At 38.6% G+C, this 21,188-nt stretch overlaps 1 protein-coding gene across 1 annotated transcript; it reads right to left on the reverse strand.

Moving 5' to 3' along the window:
- Nucleotides 1-1,197: 1,197 nt before the first annotated feature.
- fam204a (family with sequence similarity 204 member A) lies at nucleotides 1,198-19,451 on the reverse strand. The gene is made up of 7 exons (XM_080037296.1): nucleotides 19,112-19,451; nucleotides 18,758-18,842; nucleotides 18,438-18,468; nucleotides 17,838-17,940; nucleotides 16,126-16,215; nucleotides 2,565-2,674; nucleotides 1,198-2,343 (listed from the first exon to the last, which is right to left on the reverse strand). The coding sequence occupies exons 1-7, from the start codon at nucleotides 19,340-19,342 to the stop codon at nucleotides 2,292-2,294; spliced, it is 702 nt and encodes a 233-aa protein (XP_079893422.1). The 5' UTR covers nucleotides 19,343-19,451; the 3' UTR covers nucleotides 1,198-2,291.
- Nucleotides 19,452-21,188: the final 1,737 nt, after the last annotated feature.

The following is a 21,188-nucleotide window of genomic DNA, read 5'->3' on the forward strand; positions in this document are numbered from 1 at the left end:
GTGTTCCATGAAATGTCAATGTGTCTTTAAAAGTGACATGTCCCCTTACACATCTACAGTATCCATATCCAGGTAAAACATGTGATATACTTATTATTGATTGTGGAAACATTTAATAAAAAGCCTTAAACAATACACAAACAAAGCAGCATAACCATGTCTGATGCACTTTGCGTTGTGTGTGATGTGTTTTCACTCGCCTTTATCAGCTGCATCTCAGATATCTTCCCTTTGTAGCTAATCTTTTCCTCGCCGACGATAGCATCAAGTGATAATGCTGATGTCTTGTTACCGGCGACATATGTTCCCTTTCATACAACAGCAATGTTCCAACCATATAATGGGATTGTTGTTGTTGTTCTTTCTCTACCCGCACACTACACAACAAACACTTTTCCTAGAAGTGCTTCTACATGTGCCCAAGGAATTTGTCTCCGCGTTTCACAACAAATCAGCCTAGGTCAGGGGCTAAGATTGGCCCCCAGTCAGAGCCTATTGAAAACAGCTCCTCAACATGACGAGAGGCGAAAGTGGATTTTCCAGCTTAAAAGCAGAATCATCTCTGCTCAAGGCATTATCCTGTGTTCCAAGGGATTAATAAAGTGAGATGCTATTGATACGGCTGCGAACTGCTCTCGGATCAGCTCTGGTCATGTTCACTGACAACTACTTGCTTTAAAACATGGCTATATGGCTTTTATGGTAAACACATTCACAGATGCTTTTTCTAATTTTGTTTTGAAGTTCTTCCATTTCGATGATAAATGTAATAAAAAACAAATTGAAAAGCTTATTCCTGAGAAGTTGCGTGCAATATTTATGAAATATGCAATTATCACTGCTGCAGTAAAACAGACCAGGAGTTATCCAAACTTTCCAAGGCCCCTAAAATCCATAATTTTTGTCCCGTTAATGAAGCATCTCTGATGTTTCCTCACTCTTCAGTCAAGATATATTTTTCAGAGCAGTCATCAAAGTGAAGAAATCCCATGTTGTACTTTGATGTGCTTAACGCAGTTTTGACTCGCGTCTCATTACAGAGATAATTAATAGTTTAATTAGCACCAATTCGCACCAACTGACAGTGTCTCACACACACACACACACACACACACACGCTTGTGTGATTCAAGAACCAAAAGCACGATTTTTCTAAATTTCAGCATGTTTTTGTACTTGTGTTATAGTGAGGTTTCTTCCGCGCAGGTGTTTTGTATCATAATTGCCAACAAACTATTATTTCTGATGTTTAGTTCATTTTTCCCTGCACCATTTCAGCCTACACAGCAAAGCTATGAGAACACTGCACCGGGGGACTAAAGTGCCCAAATATGTGCAATGCAAACAACTTAGGTGGATTCTCATTTTAATTCTCATTACCTCGAAGCAAAGCAATCATTTTCAATGGTTGAAAAAAAAGATATATATGTACGCATTATGAATAAAAGTAATTATCATTCTAGGGCTTTTCTGCATGCTGTTTGCAATTAGGCCTCCTGGAATCTGAATGAGCATTTCAGAAATGCGAGTAGCTGCGGAGGCAAAAACGCTGCAGATGAAAACAGATCAAAGTAGCAGCGAGAGGAAATCGACGGTTTCAGACGAGTTTACAGATGCTGAGGAGAGCTGCTCACACAATGAGCAGCTAGTGTAGGCTTGGAGAAAACAGCGCGTGCCTCTTGTTTCAGGGCTGAGATACAATAGCATGTCTCCCAGCATGGGTGAGGGCCAACAGTAAAGCCTCTGTTTCATGCCCCCCCTCCCCGCAATGCTCACACAACTTCCAGTTTACAACTGTTTACAGCAGCCAAATTTCATTTTCTACTCCCAAATCCTATCGCACATTATCCTGTACATTGCATTAGAGCCCTAATCTTTCCTTTCTCTTCCTTGGAAGAAGAAAGGAGCGCCTTCATGATTAACCCACTTTACAGCAATAAATAAACGCATCATCCAGTAATGTACACCAGATTTAATTTGAAGGGGGGAAAAAAGGGCCAGAACGCTCAAATCACTGAAATGTAATGAAAAATAACACAATGCAGACGCCAATGGGCGCCTTAGGAATTAATTTGAATGCTCCATAATTTTTCCTCTCTCTCTTGTACTTTCTGGATTGGTTTTTCACTCAGCCAACTGTGTGACTTTACCCCCCCCTCCCACTGTGCTGCAGTGCAGACTTCAAAATATACAAAGAGAATAAAAAGAAACAGGATCAGTTTGCCATAAAAAACACTATTTTTATCAAATTAACATAAAAAAAACAGTCTCTCTCCTTTTCGTTCATATTTTCACATGAAGCCCATGTTGCTTTTGGTTTCCCATCGTCGTTTAGCCTCAAACCTGCAACACAGAGACACATTAAGTTACTGAACCATTAATGAATACATTTCAGCCTCAGTACTAGTAATCATTCAAAGTCCAGCGAAAGGAGGTTTCAGCTGCTCTGTCCTAACAGTACTTGAACCCTCAAGTGTCACATGTGGCAGATATAATGGCAAACATAAACATGAGGAGAGAGAGAATGAGAGAGGGAGGGAGAGAGAGAGAGAGAGACATCGTACCCCCAGGGTATTTCCTTCTTCCTTTTCTGTGCTGCCCTCAAAGCGTCCTCTTCCTGTTTGCGTCGCACAAAGTCACGGCAATCGGTGGCTTCAGCGATATTCACGGCCAGCTGTTTAAGGGAGAGACAGAGGGGAGGCCCGTTAGAGAATGGAGATCTGATGTATCAGGGTGTGCTGCCTCCTCACAACGGCAACACTTTTATTGAGCTGAACAACACATGAAATGTCGTCCTGCTATTGTAGAATTTAACACATTTAAATGGCATAAGGGCTAGTGATCAACGTTAACATGCAGTTTTTCACGGGCAGTAACTCAGAATTGATGTCCAACAATTTCTTACAACCGAGACACAAGTGTACAACATGGAAACCACAAGATGAAACAGCGTCACAACACAAAGACCAGTAATGAATATTTGAAGATGAATTAAATACATATATTTGGTTTACTATATCTAAAACAGTTGTTGCTTGCTATTCAGTTGTTGTCATATGTTTTGCAAATCTGTTGGTTTCCCTTGATTTATATAATGTTCAGATGAACATTTCAAAAATATGGTTTCCTGCTGCTAAAAAAGTGAAATTAAAGCTGAGATGATTACCGTTGCAGTCAAAGGACAGAAAGGGTGTATAATTAATTAAAACGTGTCTAAAGTTCAAGCGATTGCATCACCTTAAATAGGAATATTTAGTCTTGTTGTTCAGCCAATACTAGTTATTTGTAGCCGTCACATTGGGCTCAGGGAAAATGGGAAGTTTTAAGTATTTTCAGACATTTTAGAGACCTTATAATAATGAATTGAGAAAAACTATTGGCAGATTAACCAATCAAAACAATCAGTAGTTGAGAGTGAGATTTGGGAAGTGCTCAGTTTGTTTTTTCTTTAAGAATTCAACCCTAAAAGCAGTTAATAATCTTAAACTGCCCACACATTGGAAATAGCTTTCAGGATATAGCTAGTGAAAGACAAAAGGTGAAGACATACAGTTTCAATACCAGTGCTAAAAATGTTAGTGGTGAATATGCGTGTGTGTGTGTGTACTGTGTGGAGGGGGAATTGCCCCAAAGCTCCATTAATTACATTATTTTATTAAAATTATTCCAATCTGTTTTTCCTTTTGTCTAAAGTGTTTCAGGAGGATGTCATATTTTTAAGCTCCTGGCTTATATATGTGAAACAGTATGTCTGCGGCACAGTTTTTTTTTGTTGATTACTTCTTTATTTTCTTGTTTAAAGTGTAAATGAAATAACCAAATATATTAACAAAGAGAAAGGATGTTGAGCATTTTGCCATTTCACCTCCGTCTCACAAACGTTGCGATGGTATTTCTCACTCATCACCAGTGTAAAAGACACTTTTCTGTTTGGAGTGCTGCTTGCAGTCCCTGAAATCAGTAGTGAAGAGAATGACCGTGACTGCAAGAAGCAAACAGTCAAATCCCAGGGAGTTGGTATGTATTGTGAAGCAGAATAATCCCAATAACCCCAGTCACACAGAAGCACGGGAAACAAAGAGAAAAATCCTGCCTCCTCCGTCACTCCTGAGATAGGTTTATTATTCAAGCAAAGGCAAACTTTGATAAACAACTTGGAACAATTTCACCAAACCTTTGGGTAATTCTCTGTAATAGTCGGAGTACAATCAGGGGAGGGAAAGGAAGTCTTAAGGTAATGAAGAAATGTGCCACCACTGCGCCACTTGAGAGTAAAAAAAAAAGAAAAAGACCTGATGGAAAAAAATGTTTCAATTATAATTAAGTGGGATAAACTTTATTAGAAAGACTGAAACTAAAATATCTCCTAATGCATGCTGGGATTAAGCAGGTCAGAGCGCGCAGGCAGGAAAAATTAAACTCTAAAGGCTTTTTATCACCATATTTCAGGAACCAAGGGTGTAAAATGTTCTAATTTGGGATACATTAAAAGCCATAAAGGTCTTTCAAAAAGATTAATGGTACTTTGCTTGGATTTAAGATAAGGGCTTCGGCTGGCTGCAAGTCCTGGGCTCCGGCTGGGCCCTCAAGGCATTCATCTATACAGTCACTGGAAGATTTGTGAAAGCGTCTGCACAGCCCGGAGCATACATACTATGACAGTTCTCCAGTTCTTTGCCATTTTATAGGTTTTAAATTCCTCAAATCATGTTTTCTCCTCCTAAAGAGAGTTATAACGGATGATTGCTCTTACATTTGCAGGAGATTTGCAAGCAGATAAAACCACACCAGGGTTTTCCCTGCTCCTTGTTTCGAGTGGTTCAGGTGCTAAATGCTTCTTTGTCTGCGATGCACACAGAGATTATAAACCAGACGTTTATTAAATTGTTGAAAAAAAAGGGAGGAGTGCCTTCTCTCTGTGTTTGCAGAAGAAAAAAAGCATTGGCACATTTAGGGAGCAAATAAAATGAAACTGCATGATGCTATGGTTTCATTTGGAGATTTACAGACAGAGATTTTCCTTTTTTTCTACACGAGGATTACCAACATTAACCTGCTCCCCTGTTGGGATGTATTTGAAATGCAAAAGGTCTTGAAAACACGCCTTCCCAACATTCCAAAAGCAAAATTAAAACCCCCTTCCATTTCCCCCTATTTTAAATTCACTACACAGCCTCTACTATATTTAAATCATTAAAAGGTCTTTAATTTTTCCCGTTTTTATCAGTTTAGTCGACAATCCCTGATTGTCTTTACTGGGGCTCAACATTAATGTCAACCAAGTTACCTAGGAGACAGAACAGATCAAAGAGACAAAAAAAAAACCTCAAATGTCTGATTAATCAAGCCTGCAAACAGCTTATTTCTTTTAGCCTGCATGCAAGTATGAAAATGAGATTCCGAGAGCAGTACATTGTGCAGATTTGTTCATTCTTATCTGAACAAAGCCAGCGGCAGCTTATTTCATGGATCACTGGCACTGTCAGCGCTGTGGCGCCGAGCAGGTGACGGCTCCTCTTTCTGTGGCGAGAGCAAAATTAGCAAAAAGTCGGCACAAATTAGCCTCTCATATTTTCAGTAATATGACATTATTTTTCATTTACTTTTTTGATCCACTTTTCAGGATTTTCCCCCCCTCCCCTTGTGTGCATCTTAGTGCCAAATCCTTTGACATCAGAGGCTGGTGAAAAATAAGAATGAGGGTACAAAGCTGGAATAAAAGCTAGAGACAGGAACCCTCATGCATGCTTTGTTTATGTGGCTCCTAAAAGCCCATTCTTCCCACTCCATCACATACTAATATACAATTAAGTGTCCGTCACAGCCATGTTTTTAGTGCCTTGTGTCCCTCTCTTGTGTGGCCCGGCCACAGCCCTGTTCAAAACAAGGTTTATTCAGAGGATTAATACTCTGACCTTTGGAAGATTTGAGGGCAGAAAAAAGCCCATCATGGACAATGCTGGCACTGCAGCAGCAGCAGCAGCAGCTTGAGGCCACTAGGAGGGTTAAGTAAATAGCACCGTTTTCTGTTCACTCATGTTTGGGTCGTCATGGAGATTCAAGTGGAGACCCAAACATGGGGCCTCAATCCAGGAAAAAAATCTGCATTGCTGCTCTCTAAACCACACACAAGATTAACCAAGTCTAACAGTTTCACACTCTGTTTTCATTTGTGTCTGTTCTATTGCATCTTTTCTGATTGTCTGTGTTTGATCAATGAAGGCAGGATAGGGAAGGTCTTTATGAGGAGGGCAGGGTTTACTAAAACACAGTGGCAATAAAACAGCAAGTGCAGGAAGACAATAGCTGCATGAAAGATGAGAAAAATACATCTCTATGTGGATAAAGTGTTAAAGCTCCTATTAACAATAAGAAATAAATGATGGCTTTAAGGAAGAAATGGCTTTAAACCCATTCATAAATTTCCTATCCAGGAAGCCTCTTCCAATTAAAACGTGTGAGAGGTGGATTAACAAGGGCTATATGGCTTTGCCTCGCTAAATCACCTCCCCGAGCTGCTCTGCTGCATTTGACGTGTAAACGATTAATGACCAGCCTAATTCCCTTATCACACTACCTTAATGCCTAAATAATGTGGCCTTAGTCAACTTTGGAAAGCAGGGCTATATAACAAAGGAATGAATATCAGATTAGCCAGCTCGCCTGTTATTTCAGCATCATTTCTTCAAACTGACGCGCAAGGGTGAAAATGTGTTTTGTGGCTGCAAAGCCTCAGTGTTGCAGCAACATAGGGAAGGTCACAAAGAGCAAGAGGTCAATCAATACCACCCATATCACACCATAGAGGAAGGGATACCAAGTTTCATTCACTCAAAAGTAAAGTAGTAGACTGGAGTAAACACAAAGAATGCAACTCAGATTTTCAGGTCTTGCATAAGACAATAGATTGAAGGGACAGAACAGCTTGTGGTGTAAACAGACTGACCTCTATCCATCTATTATCAAAATTGCTGCCGATTGCAGTGGTGGAGGAAATATTCAGATTCTTTACAAAAGATACAAAACCACACTGTAAAAATACGGCATTGAAATCGTTACCTAACTAAACATGCATCATTATAAAGTACTCAATGCATACAAATGCAACCTGTGACTTTCATACTGCAATATATTTTATGATGAGGTAATTTATTTGCTGAAGCATGAATGTGTAAGCAAGATCTTACTACTGTACTGTACTGTGAAGTTAACATCAGACCTTGTTTATATGCTTGGAAACAATGCTTAACATATCCTTATTGCTAGTTATATGCTGATTTGTTTTCTCTTTTAATTGTTTAGTTGACACATTTCAATTAATAGTGAGCAATGCCCATTACAAATGCTCCCTTCATCCAAACCCAACATTATTTAGTTTACTGTTAGTTCACACAAGCCCAAGGAGCAAAACCTCACGTATCAGAGGGGGAACCTATTTTCCATTTTTGTATGAAAATGAATGAAAGGATTTATCAGTTATCAAAATAGTTGTATTAGTCAACCGAACTGACTGATTGACTAATTGTTTCAGCAGTAATTTGACAAACTACTGGCTAGTTTATTGTATCTATAATATTTTTGGAAAATAAAGATAAGTTTTGCATGTAGAATGGTAATCTGTGAAGTTATAACAATAATAATAATAAGCGTTTTTCATATAGCACTTTTCAAAACACAGTTACAAAGTGCTAGACATTTTAAGAAACAATTAAAACCAAGGGTATAAAAGGCAAGCGAAGACACAAAAAAAGAGAAGAACATGAAAGGAATTAAGAAAGGTATTAAACAATCAATCTGTTTCATTGATAAAGAAACAGAAATATCAAGTAAAGGGCAGTTCAGGTCAAATCTGTAAAAGCTCTTTGATAAAGGTACGTTTTGAGGAGGCAGTGACTGAGCCAGCCCTATTTCTTCAGGCAGGTCCTGCCAGAGCCCCAGGGTCTTGACAGAGAAGAAGTAACTCGTCTTTAGAGCAGTAATCACTGTAATGGAATCGAATGCATCTCCGATTTGAAGTGTCAAATAAGAATGGTCAAAGTATAAAGTGCAGTGAAATGAAACAAATAACTAAGAAATAAGTGTTGACTGTGCCTGATACTAGTGTGTGCACATTCCAGTAATCAGTTTTCCGATTCTGGGCCTTTGTTAATTGGATGAGAGGCAGCACTGCATGGTTTCCAGATGCTGTATTTGGTAGCGGCTTTCATACACAAGTACCTGAAGCACTACTATAGGGCAGTACTTCTGTCAGTGAGTAATAGACCTAGATCTACTTGCAGTAGGTTACGTACGAATGCCAATATCACTAGTGCATTAGCTGTATCCCCAAGGACGGTCATCAGAGAGGGAGACAATAAACACAAAAGGTCACAACAGACATTGCAGACGTTAAAATCAGCGACACCATTTGCTGAGCGACATTAAAGCTGCTGTTTGTTGTGTTGTATATGTTCAGCTAGGAGAGGACAACATGGCCGCCATTAAAAATATCTCCATGAGGGTAGCAAGGAAGGATACTAGGCTGAGAGTAAATGGTGCATTCATGTGCTCCTCGGATGGTCTGAGTTTCTTGCTCTTAAGTCAGAAATAGGGAATGTTGTAACAACAACAAACAACACAACAATGTGGAGGCTACGAAGAAGATGTGTGTGGACTGTTTAGGAGTTTGAACTCAACATTGATAACTTTCTCCAGTATTTTCGCGACAATGAAACATCTACATTTAACTTGACAGTTAAATGTAGATGTTTCATGACTTGCTGTCAAGTCAGCAAGTTCTTTCCTATGTTTCCGACACTACATGAACGCACCATTCAGCCCTCTGATTAGCCGATCATAGCTGATCACAGTCAGCTCTGACCATTTTTGCCTAGCAGTGGCACCAGTTAAGTGAGATACCAAAGCTTATTGAAAAAAACATATTAAAATGTACATAGCTTAAGATTTATTTATGTTTGAATATCATATGGATTTTTTGTATGTGAAGGTATGATGAAGTAAAAGAGGGGTGGGTTTGAGCACTGTTTGATGATGTTACATTGTGGTGTATGCTGGAATTTAAAAAAATAAAGTTATAGTAAACTGTTTCAGCTCAAACTGCACATTTCTTTATGTATTTTTCGCATGGTGACAACAAGGCAAGGTTTAGACAAAACTTCCATACAGAAGATATCAAACTATACTAATAGGTATGGCCTGATAGAAATGAGTTGGCTATTGTACTTTGCACATCAGGCACACTAAAGTAAAGCACTTCAAATGTGTACTCAAGTACTGTACAGTGCTTTCGTTTTCATTGGTAACTTCACAGTGGCTGCTAACATACTAAATGTAGCTACAGAAAAGACACTGTTAAACTATGCCTAATGTGAAAGTATAAACAATTACAAGATTACATTATTTCTATTAAAATTCAATTAAAGGGTGCAAATATCACAGCATGCTCCTCCATGTTATATTCCCAAAATGTTTCTCTCAAAAGTTGATCAGTCTTTCATGGGGCAGTCTCTTAAGAGCTTTTTTTTAATCTTGCCTCCACTTTGACAAACAGAATTACATGTTAAGCAAAAAGAAAGCCACTCCAGGGAAGGCACAGCAGAACAGCCATGCCTCCATTTTCTCCTCTTGTAATCTGATGCTAGATACATGACATGTCATCTTTAGGGAGTAGACAAAAAGAGGGGAGGGGGGGGGGGGGGGGAGAGAAATCTCTGAAAGTTCGTCTGCTTTGTGCACATTCCATTATCTTGCCTCTTCTGAGTAGGGTAGGCTTATTAGCAAGCTTTGAACTCACACTTACAATAATATGCCATCAACAGTTTTATAAGCTAATTATATAAAAAAAAACAGTTTAATTAATGAGTGACTGGCAATAAAATGGCAATCATGAAAAAAGAAAACGAGGGTGCTAAGCTTCCACTACCATCAATTAAGGCCTAATTACAAACAAATTATATATGTGTTTTGCTGTGGGCTTTAATTTAAAAAAAAAATGGCTCTAATTAAAAAGAGAAAACATGCTAATTAATTAAACAGCACACAAATCTACATTGAAAAGTATGCTTTGTCTATCAAGTAATTAATGAAATACAATAATCCAAATGAGATTCTCAGGCATTTGATAAAAGCTTAGTACCCATTTCAAAAATCCATTTCAAAATTAATGGGCGAAAATTTAATGCGAGTCATCCAGAGATACAATAAAAGTTCATTCGGTGATAAATTGCTTATGCTGAAGGAAAAATTAACAAAGAGAAAGGAGAGTTTCCCTAAAGTCTCTGTGAGTTGGCCTGGGGGGGGGGGGCTATAGCCTCCGACTCGGAAGTGGGGCGGGGAGGGAAAAGTCAAAATCTGATAAAGCCACTCCCACAAAGGCGCTGCTCATTAATTTTTTTATTACAAACACTGGGCATGGCAGGGAGAAGGTGCTGAGAAGAAAAAGGTGTTAAATAACATGAATATCATGAAACACTCTTAGTTCAGCTCTTTGTTTCAACTAAGCCACCATGTCTCCTCCGACAGAATGCTTCGCCACCTTTGTTTCACAGCATTTAAGCAAGGCTTTTCTAAAGGGTAGATTTCAAGGACAGTGGAGCTTTTCCTTTCAGCTGCTGCTTCTATTGAAATACGAGCTGGAACATAATGAGGGATATTATAACCATCCGCAAGTTCAAACGCTAACGAAACCATAACTGGCACTAGTTAATAATATTCATATGGTCCATTATGGTATATTAAGTCATCCAACAATTAGGAGGGAGCAATTTAAAAAAAATATATATATATTTAGACTTAGGTTCATCAGGTTAATAATGCTTAAAACAGAGTCTAAAGACACGTCCAGCGGCCAAAGGCTGAAGCCGCAGGTCAAAAATGACACACATTTTGTTGAGCCACATGGTTTCACGGAATCAGTTAACAATGTTAAACCAAAACAAAACAGTGATATAGTATGCACAACCCAATATAAATACAGCTTGATTCTATACTATTTAGAGACAACAAATAAAGAGAACCAAAAAAGCATTAAAATGTGTTCCTTCCTGTACTTTATAGTTACAATTGGGTTTTTCCAAAATGTTCACTTAAATCGGCAAGACTTGTCACCACAAAGTCTTTTTGGGTTAGAGTTTGCAGAGATAGTGAAAAACAAAACCTGTGTGAGACTCTACCGTGCTAAAGTAAATAAGCCAGACATCTTATGAGTATTATGTGTCAAGTACAAAAAACCTGCATGCAGGATGGCATGGCAACAAAATAATGGGGTGCAAAATTGCAGCTGCATAACCCTTGACACCTGTAAAAACTACAGGGCTCGATAAAAAAACAGTTGACCCTAAATAGGACCTGAAACCAAGTTCGGAATATGGATTGTACACTAGATTGTAATGCATTTGATGATGCATTTTTGATCATCATTTTAAAATAAAGATCTACATAAAGTAGTTTGTACAGCTTTGGAAAAGAGAAACTACCTTTTAGAACATACTGTTTATGCTTCTTTGTGTGTAATGCTATTTGCAGACCAACTTCTTTGTCGTTGGTTCAGGAGAGGCCAGCATCCATGAAACTTTTTACTTTTCACATAATTTAGCTCCAGGAAGTCATGGAAATGGACTTCTACACCCCCTATTGTGACAGCCTAAGAGGGCTTCTGTTTTGAAGTGGTAATGCCACTCTAATAGCTGTGATGAGTGCTATGGGGAAACTGTGAGCTTTAACATGGCGTGACAGTCTTTTGTGGTGAAATATGCCCACTTACTATATATAAAGAACAGCTTCTGACTATTTCAAAAAGGCCTCTGTGGCTCTGTTTTATAAAGAGAAAAAGGGTGAGGGAGTAATTATTTGTTGAGAGAATGATATACGAAATACCACATGAGGAGGTGGATAAGTGGGACAAAGAAAGTACGGTACAGTCATATATAGGGTAAAGTGCTGAATAGAATATGACAATGAAAATGATTTGTCATATAATGTTTAGTAGCCTACTATAAAAAATTTTAAATACCAATCAAGTTTGATTCAAATCAACCCTCAAAAGATTTCTGAGAATAAAAAAGAATTTGGTTCAATGGACTTAATGCCACTGGGTGTGTAATGTAAGTAGTTTGTGGTTTCAATCATACCTGAATAATCTTATTCAGTGTGACATGAATGGCACCTTAACAGATCTCAAAGTGGACACATGGAGTTCCACAAGGATCAATCTTAGGACCCTTATTCTTTCTAACACAGTGTCTTCTGTATGCTGAAGATTTGGCTTTGTTATTTCAAGACATGTTGCCCAAAATTGACCACATTTTACTACATTCAGGTAAAATCGCAAATAGTGTCCAGTATTCAACAGCAAGTCATGTGTACAAATGTCTTAACTGCCGTGGCCCCGGACTTTTGAGACATTTTGGATTATACTTGAAACCAAACAGGTATAATACGTTTTATAGATGTTGTAATTTGGAACAGTTTGGCAGCTAACAGGACAGGAGATACCTATTTATTATTTTGTGTTTAAAAAATGCAAAGAAAATTAAAGAAGAGATATGTACTGTTGTCAAATGTTTGTTTTGTTTGTAACAGAAAAAATCCAAACCAACTGGAAACCAATACATTACAAACATTCCTGTAGGTCACACTATACTTAAGATGACATACAAAGCCCCACTGTGTAGTATTGATGAGTTATCAGCTTTTTGCAGTGGCTCATTTACCAGTGAAAGCAAAGACAATCAATCTGTGGAATATGAGCTGCTGGATGCTATCCAGCCTTCTGACAGGCTGTGAGCCGTTTATGCTATAGTATATGCTTCAGTCACTCCACGTTATGCTAATTACTGAATTAATTAGTCCATATCATGCAACTTGCAGCAGTGCAAAGTAATGTGCAGCAATCAAAGGATGGAGACCCAGTCCTCTTAATTGGAAGACTTGCACCTATTAATCTGCTGAACTACTACTTTACGGGCCAGAGGCAATTTTTTAACCTTGTATTTTTGTTTTCCAAGGCTTGTGAAAATACATGTTAACTGCTCAGAAGGATCAACAGACATCTTTATGAGGTAAAAAACATTTTTGCACAGTTTAAAAATGATACATAAGGGAGCTTTGTCTTAGCCATGAAGACATGAATGATATTTTGTTTGCTAAACGGGGAATGTGATTTCTCTGCCCCATCTTCGTGGGCGTTAATACCTTCGCATAAAAACGGAGCATGCCTTCATGAATTCATCTAAAACAAAGACATACAGCCCCGGGAAATATTTAAGGATTGTAATAAGAATGAAAAAACCTCAACCTGTAATATCCGAGCAGCACGTCTCAGAAGTTTGACAGATGAAAGGACACATATCTCTGAATTTGTAAGGAGCCTTCAAAACTGTTTTTCTTTTCTTTTTTTTAACAAATTGTTTTAATGTTGAGATTAAAAGAAGAAAGTGGAGCAAATGGGAATCATTAATTGATTTGAGGAAGCTCAAAACAGCGCAAACACATTTTTTTGTCTTTTAAAAAGGGGGATTCTGACAGCAAGCTCTATCTTCCTCCCATTTCCCTTTGCTTTGAGGAGATAAGTAGGAAAAGCGGTAGATTCAGGATGAAACCCAACATGTACCAGCGTTTTCTTTACAAAACAATGCCTAGAGGGACAAACAGGCCTCTTTAGTTTCTCACAGCTGTCGGAATGCTTTTGCATGTTTCGCAAAGAAAACCTGTTCCTGTTCTTCCAGTGAAAAGCCCCTCCACAATTACGTATTGGTGTTATGACCGTAAACAAATTAAACATCTAAGCCGTTCCGTACCAAATGAGCCACTCAATTATAACCTTGAAATTGATTCTGGCCACAGCGGGGATTATTGATCCTCTAAATGTTTGTCACAGAGTTTATTGTCAGACGTGAACAGAGGTGCTGTAAACAAACATGTTGCTCTAAATTTTTTAAGATTAAATACAATCCTTCTCACTTATTGTTACTTGTTATTTGTTGTCTGCTTTTTGTTTTTTAACGTCACCAAGGTTTTGGGGATTTTAAAATGGTCAATTGACTGTAGTCTCATGAAAATGAACTTATCACTACTAAACAATGAGTTGGGGCTGCCAGACTGCTGTCACACCCCATCACGGTTCTGGCAAGACTTGACGCAGGTGCCAGGGAGGCGAGGAACCTCGGCTCAGGCTAAAACCAATCCACCTACGCTCTAAGAGGCTTTCTGAAAGTACAGCGCAGGTGCCACTCACAAGAGCTTTCATTTAGCTCCCTCGTATTTGACCACCCTGCTAGCAGTTAAGATGGTAATAAGAAAGGGCTCTGATGCTGCACACTAATGTCTATTACACACAGGAGATACCAAAGCTACGCATGTGATGCCAATTCAATGAAAAGTACAACTGCTGTTTCATTTTTAAACACCCTTGTTCTTGGAGCCTACTTATTCATTCAGGAGGACGAAGCTTTCCAGGAAATGATAATATTCGAGAATATAAACCTTTTTATTTCTTAAAAAATAGCAGGAATATCTAATGAAAACACACATTCTGTACTCCTGTTTACAGTTTTATGGTGTTGTTTCTTGTGGCATATGATCTCTTTGGGTGATACAACTCATCTGGAGGTCAGATAATGTTTTCAATGGTCAGGTCTGATTTACTGATGCAGTGTTATACAGTTGTGAAGCACTATTACCTCTTGGATGGGCATGAAACACACCTGGCTTACGTATCAGTACAAAGTGACAAAAGAACCTGTCAGTCAAGTTTATAATTCTTTCATAATAAAACAAAGAAAGAGTCAAAGGCACAAAGCTGGTAAGAAAGATGCATGAAAGGGGACCGTGACTCCTAAGATGAATATCAGTGGGAAGCATCTAAACACAGCACATAGATTAAAAGGGAAACTCCAGGAATTCACAGGCCCCTACCAAGAAATTGCCCAACTCATTAACCTTTGAAAAAGAGAAAATGCCATTTTAGCCACAATTTGTTAATAATGTGTAAGCTCTAGAGGTGCTGGCAGGCATAGTTTGTTACCTTCTTGAAGAGCCATTATTTGTTCATGTTTCCAGTCTTTGTGCTAAACTAAGCTAACTGGCCACTAGCTCTAGATTCATATTTAGCATAGAGACATTAGAGTGGTATTAGTTGCCTTATGTTATTGTTGATATACTCATTTACATCAATTCAATTTCAGAATCTTGGTACAATTTGGTAAAAATTCAGCAACTATAGCGCCATGTTTTTTCAGCTGGCTGGCTTCTTCTCCATGACATCTGCAGTGGGAATATTAGTGTTTAGAGGTTTCTGCCAAAATAAGATTTCTTGAGAAATGCGTTTGAATAAGAAACCTATGGTAAAAGATCAGTATATTGAACAGGGAGGTTTCTTTGTTTGCACATTGAGAGGGGACATTACAAAAATAGAAAATTAAATTAAAATGGCATTTCAGAGTGGGGAAAACATTTTCCTGAACCAGCAGCCCCGCCTACATTGCAACTCTATTGCAATCCGGTGCCGCATGGAATCTGAGCCCACAGCATTAAACATGTTTGTGTTGCTACTATTACAAGATGAAAAAAGCTTATGGGATGCTGTAAGCAACATGCATCATGAAACAAAGAAGTTTAACTTTGATGCTCAAAGTACAGCAATTTCCCCCGGTGGAGAAGTAACACAGCAGCTATATGTATTTTTAACCACAATTACGTGTGTGTGTGTGTGTGTGTGTGTGTGTGTGTGTGTGTGTGGGCTACATTTTATGCTAAATTAGTTTCAAACCACTTGATCCTTGATGCCTGCCAAGGCGGTTAGTTACAAAACTTCAGGCACTGCATTTAGGGACATGTACACTTCAAAGGTATGAAACTCTTACCTGGAGAATGATTTAACAGTTAGCTTGAAAGCAATGTACCCTTCATTAAAAAGCAGAGCCAAAAGTCCTTTAGACACCGCAGCACTTCAAAACTAAGGGGAGGGCTTTCCATTAACTCAATGGAAAAGGGCTGCAGGACTGAATGTTGGGTGTCTGCATGTGTTTTTGTTCCTCTATGTCTTTGCAGCAGAAATGGCCACGGATCCATTAGCCTGATTTGTCACAGCAGGAGAACCCCCAAAGATCTCTTATCAGCACAACGTACCTCTCGAGTGGCGAGTCTGTCGCTCATCTCCTCCGCCTTTGCAACGTCCCCTTCAGCTATGGCCCTCTCTATGCTCTTTTCTAGGCCGGACTGCAGAAGAGGGGGTAAAAAATATTCAGATTTCTTTTCTTTTTTGGAAATAGGGGTAGAGAGAGAAAATCAAAGTAACTTCAAAAGTCCCCAGGGCCTTATTTTTAATATGATTGCCATTACTACAAATATGTAGATTTTCCTTCACAAATGAAAACCTTTTTGATTGGATATTAGTGGGGAAATCTTAGAAATGCTACAGGAGATTACCAAACATAAATGTGACTCTTTAATTACACATTTCCATTACAGGCCTAAGCAGAGGGGGGGATGCGGAGAAGCCGCCGGTTACTGATGGCAAGGCAGTTCTGCTGTGATGAGCGTATATCTGAGGAAGTGGAGCGCCAGATTTCTTCAGCCCCCTAAATTTCATCATGCTCAAAAAAATACCCTGGAAAGAGGCTGTAATTATTAATGTGCCTCCTCTGATGTATTGTTTGAGGACCTTGACTGAACTGTAGAAGCACAAAGACAATACCATCAGGCGTAAAAAATGCAGAATTAGTTCAAACTAGTTTCTTTGTAACTAGTTGCTCGCTTTATTTAGCTTCATACAGTTAATTATACTGCATTTATACTGAAGCTGACACTGATACAACCTGACTGTGATCTCAATTATCATCTCTAGTACAGTAAGTTATCACAAACAAAACTCAAGCTGTCAGATTCATTGTGCCATGCAATGTGTTTTTAAGGTCATTGAAGAAATGCTGTTAGTAGATGAATTAATTATATCCGACTGCTAGAACAGCTTTTTTCCTTAAATGACTGTGAAAGACTTGGCAGAAATAAAAAAAACATGATATATTAATTAAAATGAACTGCATTTGAGGAATGATGGAGCCCCTCATTATGTTGATATGACAAGTTCTGTTTCATTCAGCTTGTTAATCATTGCTTTTATCCTTTCATAGTGCCCCTTTTCAAAAATGAGGCTAAAATCAGCAACAGAAAAAAAAACTTAATTTACAAAGCTCTGAGATAAATTGAGCACAAAATACTCGAATACATACTTTGAATGGTTTCAAATTGAAATGAGAACAGTTCACATTGGGTCAGATATAATGTTCAACAAGCTTGCAAATATTTTTGCTTCAGTGGCAATTTGCAAGCCTTTGCATTAAAATGTTCATTCGTCTTCGAGTGCAGAAATGTATCGGCATGAAAAAAAAAGTTAAGTTATAATTGCCTCAATGGTGAAGTCCACAGCAGTGTTACATGCCCATGTATTATCTAACACTTTGATTTAAATGCTCTAGCTGCAGTCAAAGAGGCTGTGTCAGGTGCTCTAACCCTCTTTTCTTTTGTCAAGCGGAATTGAGATTTTCATTCGGGTTCTTGTGAAGGAAAAATCTACATCTGACTTTAATCTCATCCGCACAAGACAAGGAGATTCATTCTAATCTTATCACTAAATGTAGCCAAACATAATCCCTAATATGCATCTCAGTGTCAGGTTAAGTTGCCACGAGGATTCTTCTAATCCATATGTCACATAAAATAAAACAATGAGAGGACATAGTGGCACGGGAACACAAAGGATGGGAAGGTGTTACTAACAGCTACGACTGACACAGTATTAAACCTCAGCAGATAAATTGGAAGGCGGCAGTATTTGTTACCTGCTGAAGGGCTGTGGAACATGCAGGGGGATGAAATCGATCATTTACACCAAAATACTGCTTAAGCTCATCCCAGTGCTTCTCCCGCTCCTCCTGATGCTCGCTGCAGACAGAGAAAATGTGTTTTAATGTTCATTACGTTTGATGAGGCAAACTATCACTGTCCTTCCAACAACCGCACTTGATTTCAATCACTATGCTTAAAGGTGGAGTCAGCGACACTGGAGAACGCTTGTTGTCAAAATAACTTTGTGTCAAAATCAGTGAATATCTCCTCACGATTTGCTACCTGTCCGTACTGTGTGTGCACTGGAAAAAAAAATATAGTATTAATGCACAGGCTCAGCTCTGTAAACGGACATGTTGCTAGCTACGCTGGGCCCCCTTTGTTTACATACCAGTTTACAGAGCGTAGACTGTGTTTTCACACTGGATTTTAATTCAGCGCGCACACAAGATGGACAGTTTGGTATGATGATCAGCTTTCAGACTGACTTGTATACGATGTTAGATCATTTCTGCTTTTATTTTGGTAAAAGAATGTTATCATTGTAATAGTGCCTTTTGAAATCCAGTTGGTGTGGTATTGTAATTTGGTACCTTATCTCTACAGGTTTATCCCTCTCTGTTCCTGTTGAATGACACAAAAAGACAAAGTTAAAGGTTTGTGGGATACTTTGATAGAGGTTATCATCAGGCTAAACAGAAGCCTTCAAGTATAACAGGTGCGCCAAGAAGTTGATTTGTGTGTCGCCTGCTGTGGCCTGAAGTTCTAATAGGGAAAGATTCAGCCTTCTATTACTTTTGTCTTGCAAATGTCTGTGCACAGGACATTGGTAAATACATACTGTACAGAAGAAGCCATTGTGACTCAATATTAACATACAGTTGAATGCATAACATTTCCATTGTATCATCACCTTTCTTGTGTCGTCTTCTTTTTCTTTTTATAGGGATCTTCATCGTCTTAATTTCGTCGTTCTTCTTCCGTAGATCCTGGAATTTCTTAAACACAAAACAAACCAAATTCACAAGAACACTGCAAACCTTGATATACCATCGAGTGTGTCATGATGCACAAACGGGCTTCATTAAATCACAGTGTGTTAGCTGAAGTTCAAGCGGGGCTGGGGATTCAACAGGGATTGTAAAAGTAATTTTGTTTTCATTAAGAGTTAGCCCTTACTTCCAAAAAACAAGACGATAGGTGCAGCTTGATCCTATTTTACAGACAGAATGCCAAGCTAAGCTAACTTCATAACAAATCAACATACTTGCCACATTCCCTGGGACATACTAGGCATGCTGACCGTCGGGGAATCACTGTATGCATCACTGGCACTGTGAAGCGGCTGTACCTCAGCCGTGTTTTCCCCGACACAACTCAACTTTTCAGCAGAGCTCTCAATCTTCTCTCCCTCCCCATTCTCATCCACATCATCCTCTTCTTCCTCTGTACTGAGGTCGTCTTCGGTCAAACCTTTGGGCAGGAGTCCGCTGTACATTCCGAGTTAGTAGTTTATAGTGAGATTATACAGTCATTTATAATTTCGCGGTACTAAAAACAGAAGCAAATCGCTTAATTATAAATGTTAACAGCAGTTGTTGGAGCATACAGGCTCGCGTTTCCGGGTAAACACGGTGACGTTTCTTGTTAGAAAGCACCGATTGGCTGATAGCTAGTACACTTTGAGCACGAGATCCAATCAGAACTGTGTTTACAAACGCAGTGCGGCGGAGCACGAGGACGAGATAGAAGCTCTTATTGGCCGTCTAACTAGGAACTACATTTAAAATTTTAGAGTTTTTCGACGGTAGTTTGAGGGTTTATTTTGTTAGCAGAGTGTTTTCACGGTACAAACCTTTATGTTATAGTGATATTTAAAGTGTGGAGCAATTGTAAGGAGTTTTAGCAGTCTAAGATAGTGTTAACAGTGAAGTAAAGTGAAGAGCAGGCTGTTGTGGAGCATTTCTAATTGAGGTGAGCCAGGCTACTGACAGGTCCGTGAATTACCAGAATTCATTCAAATGTTAACCTATATTTGTGTCATGTTCTCGGTGAGATAAGCTTCCCTCTATGACCAATGGTTCGCAATTTGCTCCGAGTGCTTTGGGCATTACATTATTATTAGAATGATTAGCATGCAAATCTTGTATAGCCCCTGGCGCTGGCACAGGCACATCTACCCTTAAATTGCTCTTTCACACCCATTCACATTAGGCTTTCTTTTGGTTGCATCTTATTGCAAAGCCAATAATCTACATAAATTATAGCCTGCATTTTGTGTGCCATATGAATGTAGAATAAAGAGTGAGACCTACAACACCAATATAGAAAGGTCAATAACCAGGTTCATGCAAGCTGGACACAATATATGGAATGGAAAGAAGTTTCTGGAAGCAAAATTATTTCAGGTGAAACATCACGGTGCCTATAAGACTGGCTTGAAATTGTGTGAAATAAAAAGGCTACTGGTTCAATACTGATACCTGATGCCAGGGACATTTCCAGTTAAAGTAACATTTTCTGATAACTTAGCCTACTGCTCTTCGTTTGACTAAAGTGGCTAAACTTATCAAATACATCAACTTTGCCTAAAAAATATATATAATTTAAAATTCTAAGTTTTTAGATTTAGATCATAAAGTGCTGAAAATATTGCTAAATTGCAGTTAAAATAATGTAAATGGTAAATGATTTAAATTGCTTATATAAATAAAATGTGAAAATTTGTTGTATAGCTTCTTATGTGTGAGATGTCCCCCTGCTTAAATGAAAGAATAAACAGAAACTGAATCTCTTTTGGTTTTTTGACTGTTGGTCGGGCAAGATCTTGAAAGACCATTTTGGGTTCTGGGAACTAGTGATTTCACTTTCTTTGACATTTACGTATGGCTTGACAATTAATCTATTGAAAATAATATTAGGTTACGTCCTTAAAATCACAAACACTCTTCTCAAAAAATTAGAAATGTTGGCCACTGATCAGATCCAAAATTCAATTGTTACTCATTGCTACTGACATCAGATATTTACCATAAAAAATCGTTGAGGTTTAATACCCAGGCAACAGTCAAAAAAAGAAGAAGACCTTGGACTCTCCTTGACCTTTTTGTACCCTAAGATGAGAGATTTTTAACACATTTCAGCTTTGCAAATGCAGTGCATTTTAAACTGGGCCGATAAGGCTTATGCTATATTGAATGTCATTTCGAAAACATGTAAAATCTCAATCTCATCCCCTGAAATATGCAACCACTAACTGGTATCACTCACTCAGCATTACCCTTACTTAATTACTCGTGTGACATTTTGATGATGAGCACGGCACATCTGAAGGTAAATGAGAG

Source organism: Ammodytes marinus, assembly GCF_949987685.1.
Source record: "Ammodytes marinus genome assembly, chromosome: 11".
NCBI lineage: Eukaryota > Metazoa > Chordata > Actinopteri > Uranoscopiformes > Ammodytidae > Ammodytes > Ammodytes marinus.

Bases quoted from the DNA above. Each gene is read 5' to 3' on its own strand.
- fam204a (XM_080037296.1), bottom strand. From the start codon at position 19,342: ATGTACAGCGGACTCCTGCCCAAAGGTTTGACCGAAGACGACCTCAGT. The intron at 18,843-19,111 runs GTATGTTGATTT...TTTGTGTTTAAG, and splicing joins TGTCCCAGGGAATGTGGCAA to AAATTCCAGGATCTACGGAA. The intron at 18,469-18,757 runs GTGATGATACAA...GTCATTCAACAG, and splicing joins AAGAAGACGACACAAGAAAG to GAACAGAGAGGGATAAACCT.